The sequence below is a fragment of the Podarcis vaucheri genome (genome assembly GCF_965113315.1).
Source record: "Podarcis vaucheri genome assembly, chromosome: 13".
NCBI lineage: Eukaryota > Metazoa > Chordata > Lepidosauria > Squamata > Lacertidae > Podarcis > Podarcis vaucheri.
In genome coordinates this window covers 54,359,596-54,386,832 of record NC_138751.1, presented here as the reverse complement: position 1 = coordinate 54,386,832, position 27,237 = coordinate 54,359,596, and the positions used below count along the sequence as shown (strand labels likewise).

Below are 27,237 nucleotides of genomic sequence, written 5' to 3'. Positions count from 1 at the left end.
GAGGCGCCTCGCTCCGCCGCCCGGCCCCCCGCGCCCCATGCCTCGCGGCGGCGCATCCCCCCCGGACTGCCGCTTCGCCCCAGCCGCCGGCTCCCTGCCCGCCCGCCGCCGCGCCTCACCACAGCGCCCACCTGCCGCGGCTTCTCGGGGAACCAGGCGCGGGACGAACTGCATGTAAAGACGGAACCGCCACAGCGCCCCAGTACGTAGGCGAGGCGAGGCGCGGCGCCCCGGCCAGCCAGCCCGGCCACTTGCGCGAAGTTTGGGGGCTCGGCTTCTCGCGCCCGGGAAAGCGGCGGCTCCGGGTTGCGCCCGCCGCTCCCGCCGCCGGCGCTTGGCGTTGTCATGGGGATGGCGCGCAGGGGGCTCGGGCGGGCGGGCGGGCGGGCCGGAGGGCGGCGACCTGTCCTGCTCCGGGGCAGCGGAGCTTCCCGGCGGGGGGCGGGCCGGGGGCGCGCGGGGTCCTCCGGGGTGGGCTTCGCGGCGCGCGGGGGCCGAGGCGCCTGGTCGGGGCGCCGAAAGAGGCGGGCTGGAGTTGCGCGCGGGGAGCGGCGGCACTTTTCGGCCGGCGAGGAAGTGGGTCGCTCCCTTCTCGGCTCGGCTCCGCGGGTCCCTCCCGGTTTAGCGATGGTGGGGAAGCAGGCCAGCTCCTGAAGGGAAGCGGAGAGACCCTCTTTCATCCCGGGTCGAGATCCGCCCTCGGCGGCAGGCTGCTCGGGACCAGGCATCCCGCACGTGCCCCTTGCTCGAGACGCTCCCTCGGAAGCAGGTTGTTGGGCGGGTCCGGCGCTGCGGCGAGGCCAGCGGCAGGCGTCGCCCCGGGCTCTGTGGGGGCGAGGCGGACTTGCCCCGGGGCGGAGGCGGGGGTCTTCGCCCTCGTCCGGGGGCGGCGATGCCCAGCCCCTTCGGGGAAGAGCGGGGCGAGGCGGGGTGGAGGCTGCTGGGGGCAGGAGGCGGGTGCCGGGCGAAGAAGGACAGTGTCTAACTTGAAAGTAAGAAGGATGGCGGGTTTTTGGGAGGAGTGTCCCGGCAGAGGACTCGCCCGCAGCCCCCCATCGGGGACTCCGGAGGAAGGGTTTCCACAGGTGGGACTGGAGTCGCTTCGCTTTTAAAAAGGCGCGCCGGAGGGCTGCCCCTTGGATTGAGCGCTCCTGGTTCTCCTGCCGTGTTCCAGTCCTTGGAGACCCCGTCGGACAGTCATTGGGTGGGAGGGCGGGGGCTCAGCAAACTCGCGGGGTTTTCTTCGCGTCTTCCTTGCGAAGTTTGCTTTCTCCTTGCCGGCCCATCCTTCTCCCTGGCCATACCTCTGGCTAACCGGGAAAGAGGGGCGGCGGTGGCAGCCCCCCTCGCTTGTTGAGCTTGCCAAGGGTGCCAGCCCGTCCCTTGCCCACTTAGGAACCCGGGGGGGCGGGCTGGGGGCGCGATGGTCCAGGGTGCTTGGGGGACGCCAGTGCTTCGCGTCCTTCGGAGGAAAGTAGGGGCGCCGCGGGCTTGAGAGACGTGAGTCTCCAGGGGGCGCGGGACTTGGAGACGTCGAGCCGGGGCAGCCCAGCCCTGATCCTCAGCTGATGGGTGGGCAGCCGGAGCCAAGGAGCTGGGTGGGTCCCCTAAGGTGGAAGCGAAGCTGCCCATGGGTCGGGGAGAGCTTCTGGCTCTGGGATCGGGCCGGCCCGGGCTTTCCGCCGGGCTTTCCACCCCAAGGCGGCCGGGGGCGGTTCGGGGGGCCTGATGTGACTCCTCCGGGCGCGAGCAGGAAGAGCTGCGCGGAGCTCAGTTTGAACTTGGTTGAAAGTTGGTGCCTTGCGCGCCCAGCGGAAGGGGAAAGGGGAGCCAAGCGAGGCTCTTCTGGGGAAGGGAGCCCTCCGCCCCCTCGACGGGGTTGTTGGGGCAGAATGGACCTTCTCCGGGCACAGCAGGGAGGCCGCTTAGTGCCCGCGCGTGGGCATCCCCGAGGGCACGATGCCGCCCTAGAAGGGCGCCCCCCCCCTCGAGAAGACGATGGCGAGCGAAGATTGCGCCCCTCACGCCTTCGCCCAGCAGCCAGGGGTGGGAGGTGGCGCTCCGGGGGCGCTTTGCTCTGGCCCCTGGCGCGGGAGGGCCAGGCGTCGGGGGAAGCCCCCTGTCTCGGCACACGCCCCCCCCATGCCCACTCCCCTCGAAGGGCGGGCCGGGGCGCACTTGAACCCTGGACTTTCCCACACCCGAGGCCAGAAATTGGGTCGGGTGTGGCTCCGTCCAGCCTGGGCTGCAAGATCAGGGGAGCCTTGCGGCAGGTAGAGACGGGGGTGGCCGATGCTGCGGACTGGACGTCCCCCTCGAGGGCTCCCCGGAATTGCCTGGACGGCAGGCGTCCGCCTCTCCCCAGACCCCTTCCTCCGGCCCCGGGATCCTCCTGCCCGCTGCCCCCGCCGACTCCCTTGTCTCCGTCTTGCAGAGTCCAGGTCGGAAGAGCCCTCTCCGGGGAGCCCCCGCCCGCCCGACGCCGACGAGCCCGCCCCCGCCGCCCAGCCCGCTGTCCGCACCATTCGGCCAGCAAGTCACCGTCCAGGTAACGGCGCCCAGCCCGGCCGGGGCCTCCCGGGAGCGCGCTGCCCTTTCCCAGCGCGGCTCCTCCGCGCGCCCAAAAGTCAAGCGGCGACCTTTGCTTTCTTCGGGAAAGCGCCTCTCGCGGAACCGGGGCGAAGGGGGCTTTCCTGCCCAAGGAATGGGTGTTGCTCAGGGGCTTCTCGCCTGGGTGCAGCCTTGGTCTGGAGATGAAAGAGGGCGTTTTCCAAAGGAAAGGAAAGGAAACTTGGAGAGACGTCTCCGAGCCTCCTCTAAGATATACTGTATAGAAAAATTAGATGCGCAGCACACAATTTAAAGTCGAGAGTTTTCTTGGGAGTAGTTTTGAATCAGAAAGAAGGTAGAACGCTCCTGGGTGCATCTTTTAGTGAAAGTAAGCCTCGCTTTTTTGCAGTGGCGCTTACTCCCTTAGTAAGTGTTTAGGGTTGCAGCCTGAGTTCTCATTCTTTGCAAATCCCAGCAGTTAAAATCTGCAAAGCATATTTTACTATAAACATGAATGTTAAATCTTAAATAACTGTTTGTAGGGCAACTTTCCTTATAGTGGGGCAACAGTAAACCTGCCAGAACATTTGCAAAGCTAAGCAGAGCCTGGTATGTTTTGTAGGATCCCAACTACTTACATTGTAAATTTATTTATGGATTTTAATGGAAAAATTGAAATGAAAGCAAGAGGTTGTTTTACAAATTAAGAAAGAGGAGCTGCTATTTAAATGGGGGAGGTCATTATGAGAATTGTGGATTTGTTTGGTTCTTTTACATTTATTTTGAAATAGACAAGAAGCCTAAATCTCCTGTCATGCATAATAAATATGCAACATACAGTATGTTCTTCCCTTTTACCAAAAGGTCTCTTTTAGTCCTCAAAAACTGATACTAAAACTTGATGATTTAATGTTTTGTTGCATGTGTTTAATCTTTTTCACAGTTTCAGTTTCATTAAAGTATCAATGAAAATAACACAAAATAAAATGGTATATTTATTATATTTTATTAAGATTCTTATATGGGCATTTACAGTGCTATCATAGCATTGTTGCTGGTGTTAAAGCTAGTTTGATTTACCTTCACAATAACAAGCTTCAAATTATAAAAATATCAATATGCAGATCCAACAGCAATAACCATTTATCTCTGGTATATGTTCTTCCTTTCTATACCACTGACAAACATTTTCATTTTTCTCTCTTTTTGTAATGTCTTGATATTTTGATTTCTCCCCTGCCCCCTCCCAGCTTGGGTATTAGGACCTAATTGTTCAGAGCCTATTAGTTCTTCTTTTGCTTCTTGATTGATATATTAAAAATAACCGAAATTTAAACAGTCAAGGGGTTGGGGAGCTGAATTCTGTTGTTTTATCATTGGAAAACGCTGAGTAACTCTGCTCACTTGATCCAGCTGCCTGAAAGCCAGTGTTAACTTTTGCACATTATGGGATGTGCAATTCCCACATTCATTCGAGGGGCTGCCACAAATGTGAGGAACTCCTTATGTGGAAAACCTTTCAGGCTGCAACGCTATATCCAGTTACTTTGGAGTAAGTCCCATTGGACTCGTGTATCTTTCATTGCCTGAAACTGAACTGAGAGATAGCACACTAGTCATATGCATGTCTCTTTTTCGTGCGCCCCCTCCCCCCCGCACAGAAGTATTTTCCAAGTAGAAAATTTGTTTCATTTTGTCACGTTTTGAAGGATCTCCAAGGCAGAAGGGAGGGAATGTGTTTTAGTTGGACTCAGTGGCGTAGCGTGGGTTGTCAGCACCCGGGGCAAGGCAAGTAATTTGCGCCCCCTAACCCGTGGATTTGCACCCCTAACCAGTGGATTTGCGCCCCCTAACCCCCAGATGTTGCGCCCGGTGCGGCCGGCCCCCCCTGCACCCCCACGCTACGCCACTGGTTGGACTTGCAATAAAGTAACACAAGGAACAAGTACTGATGAGAAAACCTGGGAGTTCAGCCATTGCTAATGGACCCTTTCCTCTTTGCCCTTGCAGATATGCCCTGCGTGCAGGCCCAGTACAGCCCTTCGCCCCCTGGCTTAAGTTATGCAGCTCAGACCTTCACCTATGGCTCGGAGTACAACCCCGAGATCATGAACCCGGACTACACCAAGCTGACCATGGAGATGAGCGGGGCTGAGATCAGTGCCACTGCCACCACCTCTCTGCCCAGTTTCAGCACTTTTATGGAGGGCTACGCTGGGAATTATGAGCTGAAGCCCTCCTGCTTATACCAAATGCAGTCCTCTTCGCCTTCCTCTTCCGCAAGCCAGAGGCCCCTCGTCAAGATGGAAGACAGTCGGATGCTTGGCTACCACCCTTCCTTGCCTCCCTCTGCTGACGAAGGCATGGCTGTGAACACCTCCATGTACTTCAAGCAGTCCCCGCCCTCCACGCCCACCACCCCCGGGTTCCCCCCACACCAGGCCCCCTGGGACGAAGCGCCGCCACCGCCTCTTCCGCCAGCACAGACCTGCATGGCTCCTGGCCACCTGATGAGCGCTGCCCCCATGAAAACGGGGCCCGGCCGCTTCCCACTCTTCCACTTCAAGCATTCGCCGCCCCACACGCCACCTGCCGGCACCCACATGTGCTACGACGCCACTGCCTTGAGCCTGCCCATGGGATCGGATAGACCCCCCGCTGGCCAAGCCGCCATGGAAAACCACCCGTACGGGCTCCCGTTGTCCAAGAGAGCAGCCGCCTTAGCCTTCTCGCCGCTGGGTCTCAATGCAGCCGCTTCCAGTCTTCTGGGGGAGAGCAGCGGTAGCAGCAGTGGTCTTCCCTCCCCACCCAGCAGAAGCTCTTCCTCAGGGGAGGGCACTTGCGCCGTGTGCGGGGACAATGCTGCCTGCCAGCACTATGGCGTGCGGACATGCGAGGGCTGCAAAGGCTTCTTCAAGGTAAGAACCGCCAATGTGAGCCCTCCGCTCTCCCCTTCAGCCAGTAGCAGCGTAATCCAATACACACAGGGCCTGCTATCCCAGTGCTCGTTGTGCAAAAATTCACTTATCTGAGCACGAGGATTTAGTACCCAAACCTCGCTATACATAGTGCAGATTCAGATATTCAAAGAGTCAGACCTGTGTGTAGTGCTGTAAACAGATAAGCAGCCTTAAACAAGTCTCCTTTTTGTGTTTTTCTGGGTTGCGGCACCCATTTCTCCAGAAACCCTGGTTGGAGGAGGGGGAGAGATTTGACAACTAAGAAAACTTTTCCCCTCTTCCTTGCAAGGATTTAGAGGGGTTTCCCAGGTCTTTTCTTCATTTTGGAGTCAAAATTCTGTGGTCAGGAATGCATTCAAAGTCATGACTCGTTATGCAGATATTCGCCTAGCAATTTCCTGAGAATGCATTGTGTTTGGAGAGCAGGATCTGTGCGTACATGTTTAGGTAAAAGTAAGTCCCATTGTGTTAAGGAGGGTTTAAGGATTGCTACGTGTGTTTAGGATTGCAGCCTTATTTGTGAGGAGGCCCCATTGAAAACAATGGTACTTCTAAGTGGATGTGGATTAAAACCTGCACATTTCAATGGAACAAGTTTGGTTGCTTTCCATGGGTCTTGGTTGCAACCAGTTTTCGCTGAATATTGTGTCTGCTCTGAAGCTTTTACATTGTTCATTTCTTTATTTTTAAAAACTGCCCTACCTGATTTTTCTGGGGAAATGCAAGATAGCTAACAAATCAGTAATGGAACAATATGAAAGTAAGATTCAAATAATCCCCAAATTAAAGTCAACCACAGAATCAAAATATCAGAAAACTAAAAGCGCATTTGATGATTCCAAAACAGCCAATGAATAAATACAAAACTAAGCCAGCAAATTATTTAATTATAAAGCCAGGGGCCTTTTCACCAACCACCTAAAGCGGTATAATGATAGGACCGCCGAATCTCACCCAGCAGTGTGGACACAACAGCAGAGAAAGCTCACTGACGCCAGTCTTTCCTCCCAGTGCGGAGAGATCTGAAGCAAGGCCTCAGGTGGTAGTTGGAGCATGACGGAGAAACAACACGTGGAATTAGGCAGCCCTTACAGTCCTCGGGTCCCAAACCGCTCAGGACTCTAAAGGTTAACACCAGTGCCTGACACCAGTGCCCTGCTGAAAGTGACCTATGGAGCAGACTGGCCAACCACAGAGAATGCGCCTAATACCTTCACAGTGCAATCCTATTCTTGACTTGAAATTAAGTCCCAGGTGATTTCTAAGACAATATATCTGAAATATATATTTCAGATATATATTGAAAATACACTCTCTCACATAAATGCATTATACAAATACCGTATTTTTCGCTCTATAACATGCACCAGACCATAACACGCACATAGTTTTTAGAGGAAGAAAACAACAACAAAAATATTCTAAATGAAATAGTGGATATATGATTTTTGTGGTTCATGCTGTGGCCACAGACATGTGATCTGACAGTGAGTTTGGAGTAGCCCAATGCAAAAATCCTGAGGATCCATGTGGATCCATGCTTTGTAACCACGGAGGAGGGAAGGAAGGGGAACCATGGATCCTCTGCTCACGACTGCAGCAGATCCCCCCACCATCCGTAGGCATTTGCTCCATAACACGCACAGACATTTCCCCTTACTTTCTAGGAGGAAAAAAGTGAGTGTTATGGTGCAAAAAATACGGTATATCTATATGTTTATTATATACATTTTATATATTTTATTATACACCACCTTTGTTTCGTGTATAATAAAGTATGTTGTTTGACTTGTTCTGCAAATCATGTTCAGCATGTGAGGTGAACGGGTAAAGGATTGTACCTCAGTGTAGGGAAACAGGCAAATACATCTAAGAGTTTTCTCTTCAAATTCACTAAGCCAAGTGGCCTTAAGCTGAGAACACTTCACCTCTCGCAGGCTCAGTTTCAGGGTCAAAACACAGACCTGTATTTTCTAATAGGACAGAGAAGAGATGTGCTCTCGAAACGTTAAATGAATGTGATATATATGAAACAAATTGTGTATGCTATACACAGTTGTTTCACATATCATGTTTCCGTAAATATGTTGGCTGACTTGTTTTTCAGACTATGTTGTGTATTTGAGGATGTACGTATAAGGTTGCTTTAGCTCTTGATACTGAAACGTCAGCCTGCCCTGTTTTTCCTTGGGGTCAAGGGACACATGTTGCCAGAGAGTCCTCTTCTGCATGTCCATTGAGAGGAAGAGGCGGGTGAAATCTTCTGCTCATTTCAGTAGGACATGCCCAAAGAAATTGGCCATGCCTTGAGCTCCAAACTTCCTAGAGCCTGTATCAGCTGAAGGGATCAATTGCTTTCCTATTGCCTTTGTTGGAAACATGTTTTATATTATGGTCACTACTTAGTGGTAATATATTTGCAGCATATTTATCAGGCTTTTGCTGTTAAAGCCCTAATTTTGGCCTGCACTAAACCACAGAAATCTTCCCTTAGACAGTTGGAACTTGGTCCCTTTATAGCAAGAATTTCCCACACCCAGTATATAATGTGCAAGTTATAGTATAGCAAAGTCACCAACTTGGTTTTAAAAATATGCTGTTATATAAAGACAAGCACATAGCAATCCTTTATATGTTTATTCAGACGCCAGTGCTATCACATCTAGTTGGGCTTCCTTCCAGACAGGATTGCAGCCTTCACTGTTTTTCAGCTCTTGGTTAAAGTAATAAGTAATATTATTAGAAAGAAATAAAAACCCCTTTCATTTTACTTTAGATGTCTGAATACATTACAGTATCTGTTTTCCTCACATTTAACAAAACCCAAGTTTAATCTTAATACTTGAGGTTTGTGTGTTTTTTATGACCCACCTTGCATTTATGGCTGAAAGTTGCTTAAAAATTTTTTTATATTGTATTTCAATGCTGCAACCCATTCTGGGATCTTAGAGTGAAGGGCAGGCAAGAAACAAAAGAATGAAAAAATAGTAAAATAATTCCATGCAAACATTATTTAACCATAGACAGTTAACTCCTTAAAAAACCCCATATATATGAGAAAAGGACTTCAGCTTAACGCTTCCATTCAAATAAATTTGACTGAAAAGTACCCAACTTTGGTTAAATCATGCCCCCTATTTTTTAAATTTTGTTGTGAGCCCATGGTAATACTTGTATAATTTAACTTACAGATTTCTATATTGTACATTTGCTTCTCTTTGTGTTTTATATATTCTTTGTTTATGGCAATGATGAATTAAACCAGTTATTTTGATATCTAATAACTGAAGTAGTGAGATAAATCTAAACCAGTTATCTTGATAGCAAGAGAGATCAATCTTCAGGTAATTTTGATTCTATTTTAATAAGGTCAGTAATAATCAAGGGAATGAACCAAGTAAAAATTGTTCTCAGAGGAATATTAAAAGCCCAGATAATACATTCCCCAAAGGTATGATGCGATGACCTGGTAATTTCAGATATGATTTTATCATTTAGGAGTTGGCTGTCTCCTGAGCCCGGCTTCTGAACCACCGTCGATTTTCATTGTCAGTAGCTAACACTAATAAAATTGTTTTTCCTGGAGGCTAGTGTGTTAGGAAATTAATTTTATTTAATTATGTGAATTGCACTGTCACTTTTCACACTGTAATTAAAATGCAACTTGTCAGGTCCCGGCTCACTCTTTCTTGCATTGTATCTTCCTAGAGGACAGTTCAGAAAAATGCAAAATATGTTTGCCTGGCTAATAAAAATTGCCCAGTGGATAAGCGCCGTCGAAACAGATGTCAATACTGCCGATTTCAGAAGTGTCTCAGTGTCGGCATGGTAAAAGAAGGTAAGAGTTTGCTATTATTAGCCTGCACATCAGACTACAAAACGGGTTGAGTGCAAAAGGAGGGACCCTAAAGGAATTGTGATTCTTAGAAATAACAGTGGATGTCCTTGTCTTTACACGTTGCGTAACAATGACTTTACAACAATGACTTATTCCAAATAACATGGATTGTTCAGAGGTTCTTTAGATATGGGAGCAGGAAAGTAGAACTTTGAAAAGGAAGGTTTTCCACACCAGTTATTTAGTCTGCTTTCCTTGCTGTTTTACATAGTGCTTGTTTCATTGAGTCTTGTCTCCTTCTATTTGAATAGCCCCAATCCTATACATAGCCTAGTTAGAAAAAAGCCCTGATATGTTGAATGGGGATTATTGCATTCCACCCTCATCAAATTCATGTAAATACTGCCACTTTCCTTTTCTCAAAATTATTCGGTACTTTATAGACATGAAACAAGCAGATAATATCCTTTTTGCTATCATAATTGATAATAGTGTTTCAAGGCTGCAAGCCTTTTTATCCATTAAATATAGAGATTCATCAGTAGAAGTTTTAATAAATTAATGTTGGGGCTAAATTGAAATGGTAAAGTCACATTTCAATCAATGAGATTTGGGTTTCGTTTTTTTTAAATGCTATGTTTAGTTTTGGTGTTTTCCTGTAAAAGGACATTTCTAAGAAAATATGTTATTTGTTTTGTTGATTAGAAAATAAACTACATCCCCTACACAAAGGAATTGCTGAAAGTACCTTATGACTTAAATGCAACAACAAAATACAAATTAGCAAAACTAAAAAATGGCAGCAGAAGCACAAAGGGTGCTTAAGTCATACTCCAAGAAGACCCAGTGAAAGTTAGTCATGGCTAACTTTAAGGCCACTGACACAGTTGCTGGCAGGCAATATATCCACAGAATCTAAAGCTTTTTTTAAAAAAAGTTACCAGTTGTCAGTAGAACCACAAATAAAGAGGCAGAATAACCGAACCCCTTGGGGCAGAGAGTTCCACAGACGGGGCACCACCACAGAAAAAGCCCTTTCATGTGTTCCCACCAAAGGCAATGGCAATTTAATATTTGGCTTTCCTCCACTTATGTGTGGAAGCTATATTTAACTCCCATCGGTATCTAAAATAATTACACTGAGGGTTGAATATTATGTGTATTATCAGTTGAAAAGCAAATAATTTGGCAGAGCCACTGGCTCGAGTGTCAGACTAGGACCTGGTAGTTCCCTATCCAACCATTAAGATCCCCCATCTTGGCCAGTCACAATCTCTCGCCATAGCCTACCTTTCAGGGCTGCTGTGAGGAAAAAATGGCGGAGAATCATGTACACCATGTCAGGCTCCTTGGGGGAAAGGAGTAAAATAAAGAAGCTTAATATGCAGGACTTTGTCTTCTCAGAAGTAAGCCCAATTGGGTTCAGTGGCATTTACTCAGGAAGTGTGTGGCTGCAGCCCTGTGCACACTTAACTGGGAGTAAGTCTCATTGAAATCAAAAATAGCTCTGTAAAACTGTTTAATTGTTAACAGTCTTGTTTTATCGAAAATCATTAATACAAACTGAGCCGAACACTTCAAGAGAAGAGAATTGCCATGTAGATCATGTTTTCAGTCAGTTACAAGATGTATTTGTCAATATTATATTTCATTTTATCTTTAGTGCTAATTACAAATGTAAAGGTATTTGTTTTCAGCAGTGCTGTGGTTTATGCATGACAATCAAGCATGTACAAATTTAAATCATGCAAGACTCATAAAATGCCTGTAATCTCCGTCCCCTATAAATGTTACAGAATAGACAGGATAGTGCTCTAGTGAATACTGACTATTGGTACAATAAGTGTTGTTGTTGTTTTACATAATATCCGTTTGTGTAACTGCTGTGAACTGAAAACTGCATGTTTAAGGAAGGGAGATCGACAGACAGCTTTCTTCTCTGTTTTGATTTCCCTTGTATTAATTAGGCAAAAAGCTGACCGTGTAATGTTCACATGTATCTTGTTGGAATTTGCCTCTGAAGACTGACGGTGTGTGTTTTTTGTTTTCTCTCCTCCTTGATCAGTTGTCCGTACTGACAGTTTGAAAGGGAGAAGAGGCAGACTGCCTTCCAAACCAAAGAGCCCTTTGCAGCCCGAGCTTCCTCAGCCCTCTCCACCTTCTCCTCCAGTCAGTATGATGAATGCTCTTGTGCAAGCGTTATCCGATTCCGCACCCAGAGAGCTTGATTATTCCAGAGTAGGTTTTGTGCTTTTCTATATAGAATTAGCTTTTTTGATGACCAATGGCTTTTAGCAAATATATTTGGCCAGCTGATACATAGGATTCTTTATCAACTGTTGTGTTTTAATGTATGAAATACCGGTAAATACCATTTGCAGGTAGAACAAGTGGGTGGTTTCTGGCCGCAGTAATGGGTGCTTTGTGACCGTATAGCATTTTGCCAGAAGTTGTCTGTAGTTGCAGCAATGCTGCAGAATGGTTTCATTTTATTCCTGAAATTGGTCAGGGCTTCATGCATGATTCTGTAATACAGAGAGTAGAAAGTAACAAAAGGAACCCCATTTAATTTAAATGATTTGTGAATCATAAGTGTGTTTCGGTCCAGTCATTTGCATCTTTACTTGGAAGTAAGTCCCCTTAAATCCAATTAGTAACTGTGGTTAGAACCAAGGAGTAAGAAAGACTGGAATTTTCCCGTGGTTTCTCATGTACACCAGCCAGCACTTTTGGACCCAATCTTCCACCATTTCAAAATTTCCATATACAGTAAGCCTGCAGCTTAGGCACATTTAACTTGTGCGCATTCAGCTTTATGCACTTGGCCATTTTTTAAAAAAATTAATTAATAAGAATAAAAATAAAAAAATTAGAAAGGGGGCAAGTGGGCACCCAGGTGAAAAGACTTTGGCAATCGCACCCACATCCAACGTGTTTTGACTATATGTGATTTTGGCTTTAGGCACCATGCCCAGAATTTAACCCCTGTGCAAGTTGTGGGCTTCCTGTATCTTAAGTGAAAGCGAGACTCTGACCTCAGGTATATGCTTTGTTTCTGAAGTGAAAAGCCATCACCTTGAAATGAAAAGATAGCCCACCGCTTGACAAATCCCTAGTCATAAATCTTATCATAATTTTATGCTTTCATTTGGCGTGTTTCATTTGGGGTGGTTTGCAATCTGGAGCATTAAAGTTGGTTATGTACACAAATAATAGTTAAAGCTGCCTTGGGGGTGGAGATCGGGACCCAGAACCTAAACATGTTTCCCAATTAACATATTGAGTGGGGCCTACTTCCAAGTAATTTTGGGGGATTGGAGAATTTTTATTTTTTTTTTTTTTGTATTTTACTCATGATGGTTAGCATCCACTGCTTTTGTGTAGTTCGAATGCATGAGATTTTTTTGGGTGGAGCATCTATTTACACAGAAGTAGTTTGAGAGTGAGCACTTAAGATTTCAGCTGGATTTCATGAGTCCTATTCTGCAATAGGACTCATGAAATCCATGTATTATGTACCCAGGTAAATCTAAAATGCTGGTCAGCAATATGATTTTGGAACAAAATATTGCCAATTAAAACATAATCAGCATGTTTACACACGCTTCTCAACAAGAGTTGCATTCTTGTTGAGAAGCGTGTGTAAACATGCTGATTATGTTTTAATTGGCAATATTTTGTTCCAAAATCATATTGCTGACCAGCATTTTAGATTTACCTGGGTACATAAACTTTGAGCAGTCAGCACAGCTTAGCAAAATTTTGTTAAATAAAATTCATTTAATATTAACTATTGATAAGTCTTAACTTTTGGCTAAATATGTTTGCCCAGTTTTTCCACATGCCTTACGTAGGGGCTGGTTCATCTTTATTAAATACTTTGCAGAATCAATGTGGACGCACAACAGTAGTTTCATGACCAGCCAGTATTTTGAGCCAGAGTCATCCTAGATAACTTGAATTGATGATCCTTAGATGCTATACAGTTATGCTTGAATTTATTTTGACTTGCTGCTAATGTTTTAGGGCTGGTATTAGCTTACCCAACCCATAGCAACAGTATATTTAGAAACTGGCTTTCAAAAAGCAGTCACTAGGAGGAAACCCTTTCAAGGGCATCAGGCCTCATTCGGGTCTCCCACCTGTTTTTACACTGTTCCAACTCCATTTCAGACATGAGCTGCGTCAAGGCGATAAGAATCTATCCCTAAACCATTTTTTTATTCAGACAAAACTCTTGTTGAGTTCAGTGAGAATTCTGCCCCATGCAGTAACTCTGAGAGATCATAAATTAACAAGGAGTGTTTGCCTGGCGCTAAACCCAGGGTTTCAAACCTTGTGTTACCTTCACAAGACTAGAGTCAAAATGACAGCATTTGCAGGGGACCAGCGGCAGGAGGGAAAGACTGAGCTCCTTCTCAACCTGCTCATTCTATCCTGCAAATGCCCCCTGGGCAATATATACCCCCACAGTCAGGCTTGAAAACCAAAAGTGAGTCCCAGCTGGAGGTTTGTTTAGTTAGGTATTTTTATACTGCCCTTTACCGCAACAGTCACAGGACAGTGTGCAGCAAACTGCGTTGCACTGAACTGGAACTGGAGGGAAGGCTTGTGACTAAGGACCACAAAATATGATTAACATAACTCAGCCTTTTGGGAGTGAATTCCTTCCTTCCTTTTAAAACAACAAACTTAAAATATACTTTTGGATTATTAAGGATATCAAATCAAGCAAACATAGACAGCTTAAAGTTTCATTAGTGATGTGGCAGATGAGACAGGCACAACCCTCCCAATTTAGTAGGAACTAAATTCAGATGTTTTACATTTACCTTTCTGATGTTTACATTGGCGACATACTTAACAGACAATATGCTACCTTGGGCCACATTTGTGGTTTTTTTTAATTTTCATCAGTTTCTATCTCTCTCTGATAAACAGTTGTCAACCTTTTAACTCCCCTTCCTTTTATATACGATTAATAAAATTTCTGCAACACATTTCTACACCAGATATACTCTCAATCAATACACAATCTCCACTAAAGTTTCCGAGCACCCCCCGCCGTTTACTGGAGTGGTTGGTGCATTCAGCCTAAGGGCTTACACCATGGTAGACAGCAGGAGCTGGGTGGGCCTCTGAACCCCCAGAATCTTTGGGGATCTGCACTGTTAAGCCTCTTGGCTGGTAATACTCTTTAGGGAGACTAAAAACAAAAACCAACAACTTTGCTGTGTTTCCACATTAAATTGCCTTTAGTTCACAAGAATTCAGTTGTGCTTCTTTCTTTCTCGTGGCACTATTTTTATTGGTTAGGGAGGACAAAAGATATTAGCAGGGCTGCCAGGTTGCAACTTGCAAACCAGAGATCACGCCTTTTACCATTAATGCATTTGAGTTCTTGCCACCCACCCCCTTGCTTCCCAGATCTCATTAGTCACCCTCTTCCCCCCACCCCCCATCTGCTGTAGGGGGCAGGGACTGAGGTTCTGCAAATTGCAGCAGAAAGGCGAAGAGGAGCTATGGGACCTGGGAAGGTTGCGGCAAGAGAGTAACAGCAGCACTAATCTCTGCCACTGCACTTATGCATTTAGGTTTCAAGTTCAACCTGCAAAGAAGCTGTGCTGATAACAAGTATCACTTTTATCTGCTTAGAAAATAAATATTTTAGGCAAGCAATTTATTATGGTCACAGGCCAGTAAAATTCAGTACAAAGAGGCACAACATCTAGTAACAAATACAGCCAGCAAGTTTTTTTAAAATAAAAAAAAGGCATCATGGTTGGGGGAGAACCTGGCAACCCTCTTGGAGACACAAGAGGATACATACATTTCAGTACGTTTCTTTTGTAGCACCCCCCTCCCCAGCCACTTAATTTTTTTACACTCTCTAATTACAATACATATCCAGCTGTCATCCTGGCATACAAACTTACAGGTCATTTATATATTCCCTGCTTAACCGTGGAGTCCTAAAATGGAGGGGGAATGCAAACATGAAGGCCACTTAACCAACTTGTCCAGCAGAACTCCAGCTCCCATCAGCACCAGCCATGGTGGTCATTGGTCAGGGATTGTGGGAGTTGCAGTCCAGTGATTTCTGGAGGGCTTCAGGCTCCCCATCTCTGATTAAGTATTCAAGCCCCTGATTGTAGATCTATCAAATGGGAATGCTAACATGTTTGTCAAGAAATATTATTTGTGGAAAGCTAGCGAAAAGCTGATTTTTAAACTTTCAGACAAAAATATATTGTCAAGGGGAAATCTGAAGTGGGCCTTTGTCCCTCAATATGGCAGTAATAAGTTGTGCAGCCCTGCTCTTCAAAAATGTTTCAGGTCATTCCAGTTTTCTTTTAACTTCTCTTGACATTCGTACAAAGGTTTCACCTGAGTGGAATCCTCCAGATCTCCCCCTGAATTTCACTTTAGATTAACTTCTCTGGCAACTCTGTCGGTGCGCAGTATAGCTTGGCCTCACAGTTGTATATCCTGTAGCTGTAGTAGAACATGCTTTTAAAAGGCAGAGATGAAGAATTAGGAGATAGTGGAAGGTGATGGGAACTGATCTGCAAGTAATTGAAAGAAATGGGATGTGGGGAATGGTGGCATCATTCTTCTAAGTCGGGGTGGCCTTTCTGCGGCTTTCCTTGGCGTTCCTGGACTCCTAACTCCCCTTGGCACTGGCTGCTGCAGTTGGGATCAGGAAAACTTTCCCACAACCCACAAAGTAATTGATCCTACAAATTTAGAGAAGAGAACTTGAGATGGGGTTTTAGGCAAAGCAAAACCCAGGTAACGCGCAGTGTGCATTTCCACCTCAATGTTTTAGCATTAGTACGCACTTGCTCAAACATCACTTTCACATTGTTATAAAAGAGCATGTCTGATGGCCCTTTTGAGCGATGCGAATGCCAGACTGCCCATGAGGCAAGGTGAGGTGACTGCCTCAGATGGCAGGGGCGGCAGATCTGGTCTCCAAAGACCAGATCACCCACTACAGCGCCACAGCAGCTGCAGTGCGCTCCTTGGAGGCCAAACCCACCCCTGTTCTTGATGAAGATCTTCACTCCCCTTTTCTTCCCGGGTGAGGAGAGTGCCATTCTGTGGTTTATCTCAGGTGCCAAAATGTCTTGGGGCCAGCCCTGTCAAGTGTTTGATGGAAAAAATCATGTTCTAGATTAGTTTTTTGGAGTACTATACTACCAGTCATTCTGTGGGGTAGATTAGTTTGAGCCAATAGCCCAGAGTCACCCAGTACGCTTTATGGGCAAGCAGGGGTGTTAAACCCAGATCTCCCTTGCCTTTCCAAATCTCTACTTTTAAGAACTGGAGTTTGCTTTCCCCTTCTCCCTCCCACTCCCTTTTCCTTACACGTTGTATCTTCTTAGATTGTGAGCAGGAGGGCAGGAACTGCCGCAACTGCTCCAGGAGCCTTTTCGGCTAAAGGGCGAGGTACAAATATATAAGTAAATAATACATAAAGTCCACGCCAGCTCTTATAACCATTTTAGTTTCAGAGAGACTGTCATGGCAGCAAAGCGGGCTGATTAAAGGATGCTTTTGATTGATACAACTCTCATGTAAGAGTCAGGAAGCCCAGAGGCATGGTTTAGGAGTTGAGGTGCTTATGAATTGTCATATTTACTGTGTCTGTGTAGAATAAGCATTCAGAGCTACACATATAAAAACAAAGCACACCTGACAATTTGTATAAAATCTGCTTTTGCTTGGCAGAAAAGAGGTTAAGAAGAATACTGTGATATTACTCAAAAACGTATTTCCCCTTTTCTCTTTTCAAAAATAATTTTCATTCTAGTACTGTTCCACTGAGCAGACTTCTACAGGTACAGATGCAGAACACGTGCAACAATTCTATAATCTTCTCACTGCCTCCATTGACATATCCAGGGTCTGGGCAGAAAAAATCCCAGGATTTACAGACCTCCCAAAAGAAGATCAAACTCTACTCATAGAATCAGCGTTCTTGGAGCTCTTTGTATTGAGAATGTCCATCAGGTAAATCTGAGGTTCATTTTGTCAAGAAGTCATGATTTATTAATATTTTAAATTATAACTGTGAAGTCATTAACTCTGTTGTTTCTAAAACTATAATAGCTGTGCAAGTTGAGCTCTGTCTTTGGAATAGGCAGGATCTCTCGGCTGACATGTGTCAGTCAAACTTGTTTACTTGGTCAAGGGTTTAATTCGCGTGCCAAGTAAATTATGAGTCAAGAAAAGATTCCCCAGGATAATTGAAATTCTTGATCCCTTCTCTGCGTGTGGTTTTTTTTTTCCTTGGCATGACTTTGTAAAAGTTGCTTTGATTGTGCAGAGGTGGGTAAAGGAAAGTTGAGTGCAAACATGATAGAAGTGTCCCATAGACGTTTACTGCAAGCATGACTGAAGGACTCCCATTAAAACACAAACAAACCCTTCTCCCTACATACGCAAAATTAGACGCGTAGGAGAAGGGTTCTTAAGACTCCTGAAGGGGAGTGAAAGGCGGGATATCAAATCCAAACTCTTCTTCTTCTTCTTCTTCTTGCATGTTTTTTCAGGGATTTGCAACTCAGCTGAAATGAGATTACTATGTGATCGGCTGTTTTTGTAGACCTGCCCCAAAGATTTAGTCTTGCCAATCCATTTTATTCAGACTTCTTTCCAAGTAAACATGTACTAGTGTGCAAATGATGTGCTGTTAACAATGGCACATACCACTCTAACAACGTTCATAATGTGTGTCTTTTTACATTCAAGATCTGACACTGCTGAAGATAAATTTGTTTTCTGCAATGGACTTGTGCTTCATAGACTTCAGTGCCTTCGTGGATTTGGGGAGTGGCTCGACTCAATTAAAGACTTTTCCTTAAATTTACAGAGCCTCAACCTTGACATCCCAGCCTTAGCATGCTTATCAGCTCTAAGTATGATGACAGGTAAGAGCACTTTCAATTTTAAAAAATCCCTTGAGTTAAAAAAAATATCTCTGCAAATATTTTTTAGAGATAATAAGGTGTTTCAGTAAGTGCCCATCCACTTTTACAATATTCTAAAAAGATATGTCATTCTTAAAAAGGTAAAGGGACCCCTGACCTTTAGGTCCAGTCATGGTCGACTCTGGGGTTGCGGCGCTCATCTTGCTTTATTGGCTGAGGGAGCTGGCGTACAGCTTCCGGGTCATGCGGCCAGCAGGACTAAGCCGCTTCTGGCGAACCAGAGCAGCGCACAGAAACGCCGTTTAACTTCCCGCCAGAGCGGTACCTATTTATCTACTTGCACTTTGACATGCTTTCAAACTGCTGGGTGGGCAGGAGCAGGGACCGAGCAATGGGAGCTCACCCCGTCGCAGGGATTCGAACCGCCGACCTTCTGATCGGCAAGTCCTAGGCTCTGTGGTTTAACCCACAGCGCCACCCGCGTCCCATGTCAATCTTAAATGCTTGCAAAGGCTAGACTGACAAGAGTTGCAATAGTAAATTATTCCAGTTCATAAAGCCCTTACTGCTATGTTTCCCTTGGGATCATTTTCTCTGTGATATTTCACTTGCCGAAAAATTGCATTACACGTTCTCAGTCCTGTAAGTTTCTGGCATTATTTATTCGTTAACTGATACTTTTTTGTGTTCAGTCAGAGGCAAATCATAGGCTGCAGTAAATATTTCATTGGAGAAAGGGCTTTCTTGCTAAGAATGTGACTTGTGTTCAGTCCTGATCAAAGCTAGTCTGCCTAAATTCCTGTGAAATCAATGATATGTTGGAATAAGTCCTGGATTTCAGCTCTATTGATCTTGGGCCAAATCATGCCACTTTCATTTGGAATTGTGTAGCAGGCAAGAAATGCGTAACACAACAACACTCCCTGCAGAAGTGGTTTATTGCCCAGCAGGCACCGGTAGGCCATTTCCCGTGGCGCATGGCTTGTGGGTGAGCCACTCCTCTCTTGGGGGTAGTGCGTTCAAGACAAGTACTCCTAACCCAAATCAGACCATGAGCCCACTACCAGGTCCACCTTGTTTGGATAAAGCTTCAGCCTGTTGTATCCCTTGCAACAGATGAAGCAGAGACCCTTGCTTTCCACTGTCTCCCTAGGGATGCATGGAAGCAATCCTAGCATCAGAATCTTGATGCCTCCGCTGCCCAAATCTCTAAGTGAGATTTTGTCTGCGGCTTCCTATAGAACAAGGGTCCTGCTTCTAGGTCTTACTCTCCAGGAACAAGCAAAGCCCCTAGGTTCCCAAAACCATTTGCAGAAGAATAAACAACAGAGCCTAGGGCTTGCCGATCAGAAGGTTGACAGTTACAGATAGGTAGCCGTGTTGGTCTGCCATAGTCAAAATAAAAAAATTCCTTCCAGTAGCACCTTAAAGACCAACTAAGTTAGTTCTTGGTATGAGCTTTTGTGTGCATGCACACTTCTTCAGATACACTGAAACAGAAGCTGCCAGATCCTTCTATATAGTGAGAAGGTGGGGAGGGGTATTACTCAGAAGGGTGGTGGGAATGGGAGATTGGCAGATAGCTGAGATGAGCCTGTTGACGACTCTTAACGACTGTAATAGGTCTTATAGGAAAAGGCAAGGGGTGAGAAGGTGAGAAATGGCTTAGAAGGTTGACAGTTTGAATCCCCGTGACGGGGTGAGCTCCCGTTGCTCAATCCCTGCTCCTGCCAACCTAGCAGTTCGAAAGCATGTCAAAGTGCAAGTAGATAAATAGGTACCGCTCCGGCGGGAAGGTAAACAGCGTTTCCGTGCGCTGCTCTGGTTTGCCAGAAGCGGCTTAGTCATGCTGGCCACATGACCAGGAAGCTGTATGCCGGCTCCCTCGGCCAATAAAGCGAGATGAGTGCTGCAACCCCAGAGTCATCTGTGACTGGACCTAACAGTCAGGGGTCCCTTTACCTTTACTGTGGTATGAAAAGCTGCCGAGGGGTCCAGGAGAACCAACAGGATTGAAGTTTCCCCCTGGAATGACTCCCAGGGCACAGTGGCGTAGCGTGGGTTGTCAGCACCCGGGGCAAGGCAAGTAATTTGCGCCCCCTAACCCGTGGATTTGCGCACCCTAACCCTAACCCCCAGATGTTGCGCCCGGTGCGGCCAGCCCCCCCTGCACTCCCCACGCTACGCCACTGCCAGGGCAAGGGAGGCTGTCCTTTTCTGGCCCGAGGGCTAGGCCACATGGGCTGCCAGCCACCCTTCCATGCCAGCAGTGGGGGTGGCCATTGCAGACGCACACGTGCACTTTACATGCAGCACACACACTTCATCAGACATGCAGCCTCTCAGAACTCTCTCTCTCAGACAAGCACTTCTTGGCGGGTCACCTCCAGCCTCATGGGCCACTGGCTTACTCTCCCTGTAAAAGAAAACGTGGTAAAGCGTGTTCTCCATAATAGGGAGCACGTGTTGCGGTGGGGGCCAAAAAGGCCACCCCACTGTTGTTGGGCATATTGGCCACATGCTGTGATTGGGCAAGGAGTGTTGCTGGGGAGAATGTTATGTTGCTAAAGTGTGGGAGGGGTCAGAGGTCTTAAATGCGGGGCTCGCAACCTGGGGCCTTCTCTTGGGCTGCGTGCACTGGATCATGAAAGGGGGGGGGGTTCGTTGTCCTCTGGCCTTGCTATGCCTGTCATGGGGTCATCTGCCTTGGGGCAGGGGCCTGGGAGGAATTTTGTCCATTTGGCTGATTGGCTGTTGCCATTTGGTTTTTGCCTACTGCGTAGCAACTCGTCACAACTTGTAAGGTTGGCGGTTAGGCATTGGTTCAAATTGGTTGGTCGAGGGGTAAGTGCCTACCCCTCCAATGGCGGTGCGGAAAAGGAATTCCGTTAAAGGAATCCAAGGGCTTGCAATCCCTTTCGTCTAGTCCCTGGCATCGGACTTGGGCCATGCAAGCCCCAGGGGGCATGAGGGTGAGAGATGTCCAGCTTCATTTCTCCCCAATATGGTTCTCCCTGACTGGCTTCCGCTGGAATCCAGAAGTCCGTCCTGTCTCCCTGACTGGCTTCCACTGGAATCCGGAAGTCAGTTCTGTCCCTGGGGCAAGGGCTTCTGCTGGATTCCAGAGGCCAGTTTTGTCCCTGCGGCAAGGACAGATAGCCGTAACCAATGCCTAAGCAACCACTCACGTGTGTGCATTTAAATAAAGTTGTGGCCAAATTCATGCCAAAAACCTTAAACAAAAATTGATGTGTGAAGCGTGAGTTATTGGGGGTGGCCTGGGGGACCTCGATGCGCAACTTTCTCTTCCCAGGCAATATGGTGCAGAGTACCAATTAGCAGGAGAGAGAAAGCAACAGTCAAGGAGGGCTACCTCTCCAGTTGATGGGCTTCCTGGAAGCTTCTCCGGAAAACCTTATAAAGGCCTAGAAGGACCTTCTTATGTTTTCCATATCTGCTACCACCTACCGTTTGCCACAAGTTTGGTGGAAGGTGGAGTATAGGGAAAGCTTTTCTTAAGATTCAGGGTTTTCTAATATAGCACTTTACACAACGCAATAAAATAATTTTTTCCCAGCCCTGAAATATCTGGCTTGGAGATTGCTTTCTCTCCAGCCCTTTTTACAGGTAAATAAGCTGCAACAAGTAGAAGATAATCAAAATAGCAAAGCTTGGTTGAGGTGCTTTTCATTTCTTAGAAGAGTGTCTGAATTCCTGATGGAATTCCAGGCCTAGCACTGATGGAGCTCACAGTGGATATTGATCTCCACTTGAATTCACTGAATAAATAATGGTTGCCATAGTTATAGAGTATTCACAACTGGTAGGGAAGCTGGGAGATCTCCAAAACACCTTCTGTGACAGTTCTGCCGTCAAATCCTCCAATGAAACTATGGCACTAAAATTATGTATACATCATCTAGATCCCTTTCTCTTCACCTGTGGCCACATAAACATTTTGGTCTCTTAACTGGAGAAGGCATTTTTAAAAGACATTAGTGGTGTTTTAAAACCAAACTACTGCATGTCTTTAACTGCCACACTTCACCCTGACATTCACATCTCGATACTGTAGTTACTATGTAATGTAGTTAGTAATGAGCAGCCTTTTAGTATAAATAAGAGGAGCTGACAAATTGATCATAAAACATGGGTGCTCACTTGCGTTCTCTCCTGTTGCTTTGCAGAACGACATGGCTTAAAAGAACCAAAGAAAGTGCATGAGCTATGCAACAAGATCATGAGCAGCTTTAAAGATCACTTGGCCTTCAGCTGCCAAAGCAAAGGACAACTTTTTGAGCCTGTGGAGTCCAAAGTGCTGGGGGTCCTTGCTGACTTGCGCTCCCTCTGCACCCTCGGACTGCAGCGGATCTTTTACCTGAAATTGGAAGATTTGGTGCCACCTCCTTCCATTATTGACAAACTGTTTCTGGATACCTTACCATTCTGAGGTTCAAATTACCCTCGTGAAGGGCAACTGTCTACCAGAGCAGGCAAAAAAAAAAGACTGAAAACTTAATGCTAACAATGCTGCTCTCATTTAACCGGCGGGAAAAGCAATTCCAGCCCTGAGCATTGGACTTCGCCTAATGAATTTCCTTGCAAGCTGCCTAAAATGTATCTACAGGTCTGGAGCTCGGAAACTGAAGAGAGGGAGCGTTGAGTGCAGTTTTTGTTTTTTAATCACTAATATGGCACTTTTGAACGATGCTACCCCAGCAGGAAAAAATCTATTGCATAGCACCTCATCTTAAGTGGTGAGCAGAAAATTGTAGATGCTGTGTGTTTGAAAATAGTAGTGTTTGAAAACAGTAACAATGGCAAATTGTTCATGCAGGTAGTATGTCTTTTATAGTTTATACCTTTAGCATACTTCCTGTACCAAGGGCACATTAACCTGGCACAAATGAAAAATTCTCTCTCTTTTTTTCTAATGTTGATTCATGTTTCGTATCAATCTGATATAGCAAAATGACAACGGCTGTTAACTCCCATGGTCAAGTGCAATTTTTAAAGTCTTGTTTGTTAATTATAATTTATTTTAATATAAAAAGTAAATGGAAATAGCAAGAGTGAGGGGGGGCATAGTTTTTACATGCACTAACTTCCATGATAAAGTTTCCCAAACTTTGAATCCATGTAACATGACTTACTAACATGCCAATATGGGGGTGGGGGTGGGGTGGAGTGGAAAGGCAGGAAGGAGCAATTTGTGATGAGGCCACATTCTTACGAAGTAAGTCACGATGCATAGCAACCGAAAGGGTCAGCACCATGCATAGTTACAGTTTAGAACTGAATTTAGCAAATTGATTAGTAAGGATACAAGACAGTTTGGAAGAAGAACAAGTCTTGTAAAAAATAGTCTGAATGTAAATGCTAGAAAGGGTTTAGTGGGCTGCATTTTAAACATTCCGTGTATGTACTCCCTATTTTGTATGTTTATACTGTTGATGCTATATTAATATGAAACTATTTGTTGCATAGTGTCTTTATTTGTATAAATATTTGCATGCATAATATATTGTAAAACTTCGCCTGTATTTATTGCAATGACTGCCAGCTCCTGGGAGCCGCGTTACACAGATCAACGAAATAGTGCGTTCACACTGATTCAGTTGAGTGTGGGTAGTTCACACACACATATGTGCGCATTTCTATTAACCAGCTGTATATAAAATTCATCCTTCCACAAGTAAACTTTATCTTACTGTTTTATTTGCAGTGACTTTTAAGGCAGTACAATTTAGCACTTTGATATTAAAATTTTTTGCTCATGTTTGGTAACATAAATAATATTTAAATATTTTAGTTATTTACAAAAAAAGATTATATGCACTGTATTAAGTTAAGATTGGTCATTTTGCTAAAAAGACGAAGAAAAGAAAACATTTTGAATGTCAATTTCATGCCCCAGTATCTTTTTTTGTTAACGGTCTACAGTAATTTTGTATTTTTTTAAAAAACTGTATAGAAATTAAATTATACAATCAAACAGATGCCAAATTAACTGCCTAATAGATGCATTGGACAACCTAGATATCAAGTTATTATCTCACTTTTAAAAAGGCTGGTATTTTATCTTTATATTTGGGTGTGCTTTTGGGGGGAAACATATTATTATTCTCAAGACTGGTAATGGTATCAACAGGAAAAGTTATATTATAAGTTATATTTTCAGTTTTCCTTCAGATATTTTAAAAATTACTGCTTTTTTAGTATTGACTTCATGGGCTAACAGAATAGCATGATTAAATATCTGAGGAAACAGCTTTTTATTGCAGGTAAATTTTACTTGTTGAACTGTAAAGCAATCGTTTTTTGATTTTGAATTCATGCACCCAATCAGAAGAGAATTTAAAAGGCATGCTAATGTGTTTGCCACATGTGCAAAATATATAACTCACTAGAGGTAATAAGAACCTCTGACAGTAATTTAATTTTTCACTTTCATTCTCTTTCTGGAGACACACAAACCACAGTTCTCATTTGGCAGTAAATGGAATATGAAGGGTGTGGTTTTTTATAATAATAGGCAAACAAAGTTTATCAGAAAGAATATGCTTTTGTAGTTGTAAGAATTTTTTTAGTTAATATATTTTCAATATTCAAATAAAATGCAAACATTTTTGAAAGTTTGTGGTACAGAATTAGTTCAAAACACTTCTCAGAATCCCTTCTCCATTCAGTTAATTTCTGAGATGTCCAAATTTCCAGGGCTCAGAGACAGTGATGATAACTCATCCATGGCATAATAAATATTCCCACAGTTAAATTTTCTGTGATCATTTGTGTTTCAGTTCCATAGATTATTTTTTTTTGGGGGGGGGGACATCATCTTTGTTACCTATGGCTAATTATTTTTTTAAGTTGATCAGTTTGTTCATACAGGATAGTCACTGACAAATCTCAAGAGTGAAAAACGAAACGAAATGCAAAGCCAGTTCTGCTACTCCTTTTCTTAGAAACTTCTCAGTGTGAACATGCCTTGTTTCATATACTAAAATCAGGAATATTACAGCTGTTAATGGAGAGTGCCTTGTTTTTATTTCTGTTTCAGATAACAGAGTGCTTCAGAAGTTTTCTGTTCCTCTAACAGCAATGCTTCTGTTTTGTGAATGTGTTAACCTGTAGGGTTGAAAGAAATGCTCTTCTACCTATCCAGTGTAAATTAAAATGATTAAATTGAATTAACTTTTCCCCCAGAGGCCCTATTTGTATTGAATTTTGCTGAATTATGATGTGATTTTTTTTTATCTCTTAGGTCTGCTGTGGTTTAAAACCTGGGAGCAAGCTTAGAACACTGAAAAATTAGCAGGAACTTGGTTTGCGTATCTTGAGAAATAAATCATTGCATTGAAAAGTGCAGCCTCTTGATAACCTTACTATTCAGTATAGAGGATATATATGCAGTATGTGGGCTTTCATTTTTTCATTTTTTATTTTACTGGCTTGGTTTTTTCTGCTATCATAAGTCCTGCCAGAGAAGTGGGGGAAGCATAAGTAGTTTGTCTTTTTTAGACCACCAGTTCAACAGTTTAATGTCCATAACACACACATTATTTTTGTGCATCCATAAGAATGCATGATCTTTGACCAGGACATGAGAAACAGTTGTTTCTACTGATTTCCACCACACCTGACCAGCAGAATATGTGTTAATATAAGCTTTCTCATTATTAATTCATTTATTTAAAGTGAATTAAGAATTAGAAAGCTTATATCAATACACATATTTAAAATCAAAACATGATTGCCAAAAGTATTTAAAAATGTACAGCCCACTTTTCTTTTGAAATGTGCTATGGGGAGTACCTCATGATTTGACTTACTTATTTTGTGCAGTGCTAAAATTGTTTATATGCGAGTAACTTTCCACAGTTCTGTCACATTGGACCTGCGCAAGAATATTCGGATTAATCAGTACTTGTAATAACTAACCTTGGTGGGGGGGGGGATATCCCCTGTTTGTGCAAAGGGCTGCAAACCGAAGAAAAATAAAAAGGAATCTCAGGATGCTATGAAGATGAATGGTGAGCCTTGCTTCTAATCTTAACCCAAGCAAAGACTGGGACATTCCTAAAAAATATACCTCAAACCTCTTCCTTGCCCCAGATACTGGAGTCAGTGGGCCTGAATGTCATTTACATCAGACTGTAGTGACATCGAAAGTGACATACACAAGACTGATATCAAATGCTAATAATATAATTGACAGTTTGGGATATACCAGATTTTTCTTAGCCCTTAAGCAGTCTTAGATATTGCATTTACCGTTGAGATGGCTTCACTTCACTTTTAACACAGGAGTATTACTATAAAAGGGACGCAAGTGGTGCTGTGGGTTAAACCACAGAGCCTAGGACTTGCCGATCAGAAGGTCGGCGGTTCGAATCCCCGCGACGGGGTGAGCTCCCGTTGCTCGGTCCCTGCTCCTGCCAACCTAGCAGTTTGAAAGCACATCAAAGTGCAAGTAGATAAATAGGTACCACTCCGGCGGGAAGGTAAACGGCGTTTCCGTGCGCTGCTCTGGTTTCGCCAGAAGCGGCTTAGTCATGCTGGCCACATGACCCGGAAGCTTTACGCCGGCTCCCTCGGCCAATAAAGCGAGATGAGCGCAGCAACCCGAGTCGGTCATGACTGGACCTAATGGTCAGGGGTCCCTTTACCTTTTTATTACTCTAAAAATGAGTCAAAGCTTGCAGGATGCGCCAGAGGAGTTGTGCCTACTGAGTTTAAGCAGCCTGTTTACAAAAATGTCGCTTTTCAGTCACTTTCACTGCTGTATAGCGTCACCATCAGAATATGGGTTTGTCTGAACCAGCATTGCATCGCGATAGTCTAATGCTAAAAGTCCCCCATCAACTACCGGGCAGTGTGTCAAACTAATCCGGCAGCAGTGACACCTCTGCCAATTTCTTCCTCCTGCAGGCAGAGAAAGAGAGAGAGAGAG

General features: G+C 44.8%; 1 protein-coding gene and 1 long non-coding RNA gene across 5 annotated transcripts; both read left to right on the top strand.

The window, feature by feature from the left end:
- Window positions 1-42: 42 nt before the first annotated feature.
- NR4A3 (nuclear receptor subfamily 4 group A member 3) lies at window positions 43-25,647 on the top strand (the record flags this gene model as incomplete). 4 transcript variants are annotated; one of them, XM_082194891.1, is made up of 8 exons in its annotated part: window positions 43-202; window positions 2,435-2,548; window positions 4,561-5,468; window positions 9,219-9,348; window positions 11,414-11,586; window positions 17,165-17,364; window positions 18,106-18,284; window positions 22,472-25,647. In XM_082194891.1, 6 exons carry the CDS (start codon window positions 4,563-4,565, stop codon window positions 22,732-22,734), a joined length of 1,851 nt encoding a protein of 616 aa, XP_082051017.1. In that variant the 3' UTR covers window positions 22,735-25,647. The 4 variants fall into 4 exon arrangements, with proteins under 4 accessions (XP_082051017.1, XP_082051019.1, XP_082051018.1 ...); XM_082194893.1 differs by having other exon boundaries at window positions 18,227-18,284; window positions 22,472-22,610; XM_082194892.1 differs by lacking the exon at window positions 2,435-2,548.
- LOC309516437 lies at window positions 11,593-14,617 on the top strand. Its single transcript, XR_014212920.1, has 2 exons — window positions 11,593-12,856; window positions 12,986-14,617. It is a non-coding gene; the product is annotated as an uncharacterized lncRNA (long non-coding RNA).
- Window positions 25,648-27,237: the final 1,590 nt, after the last annotated feature.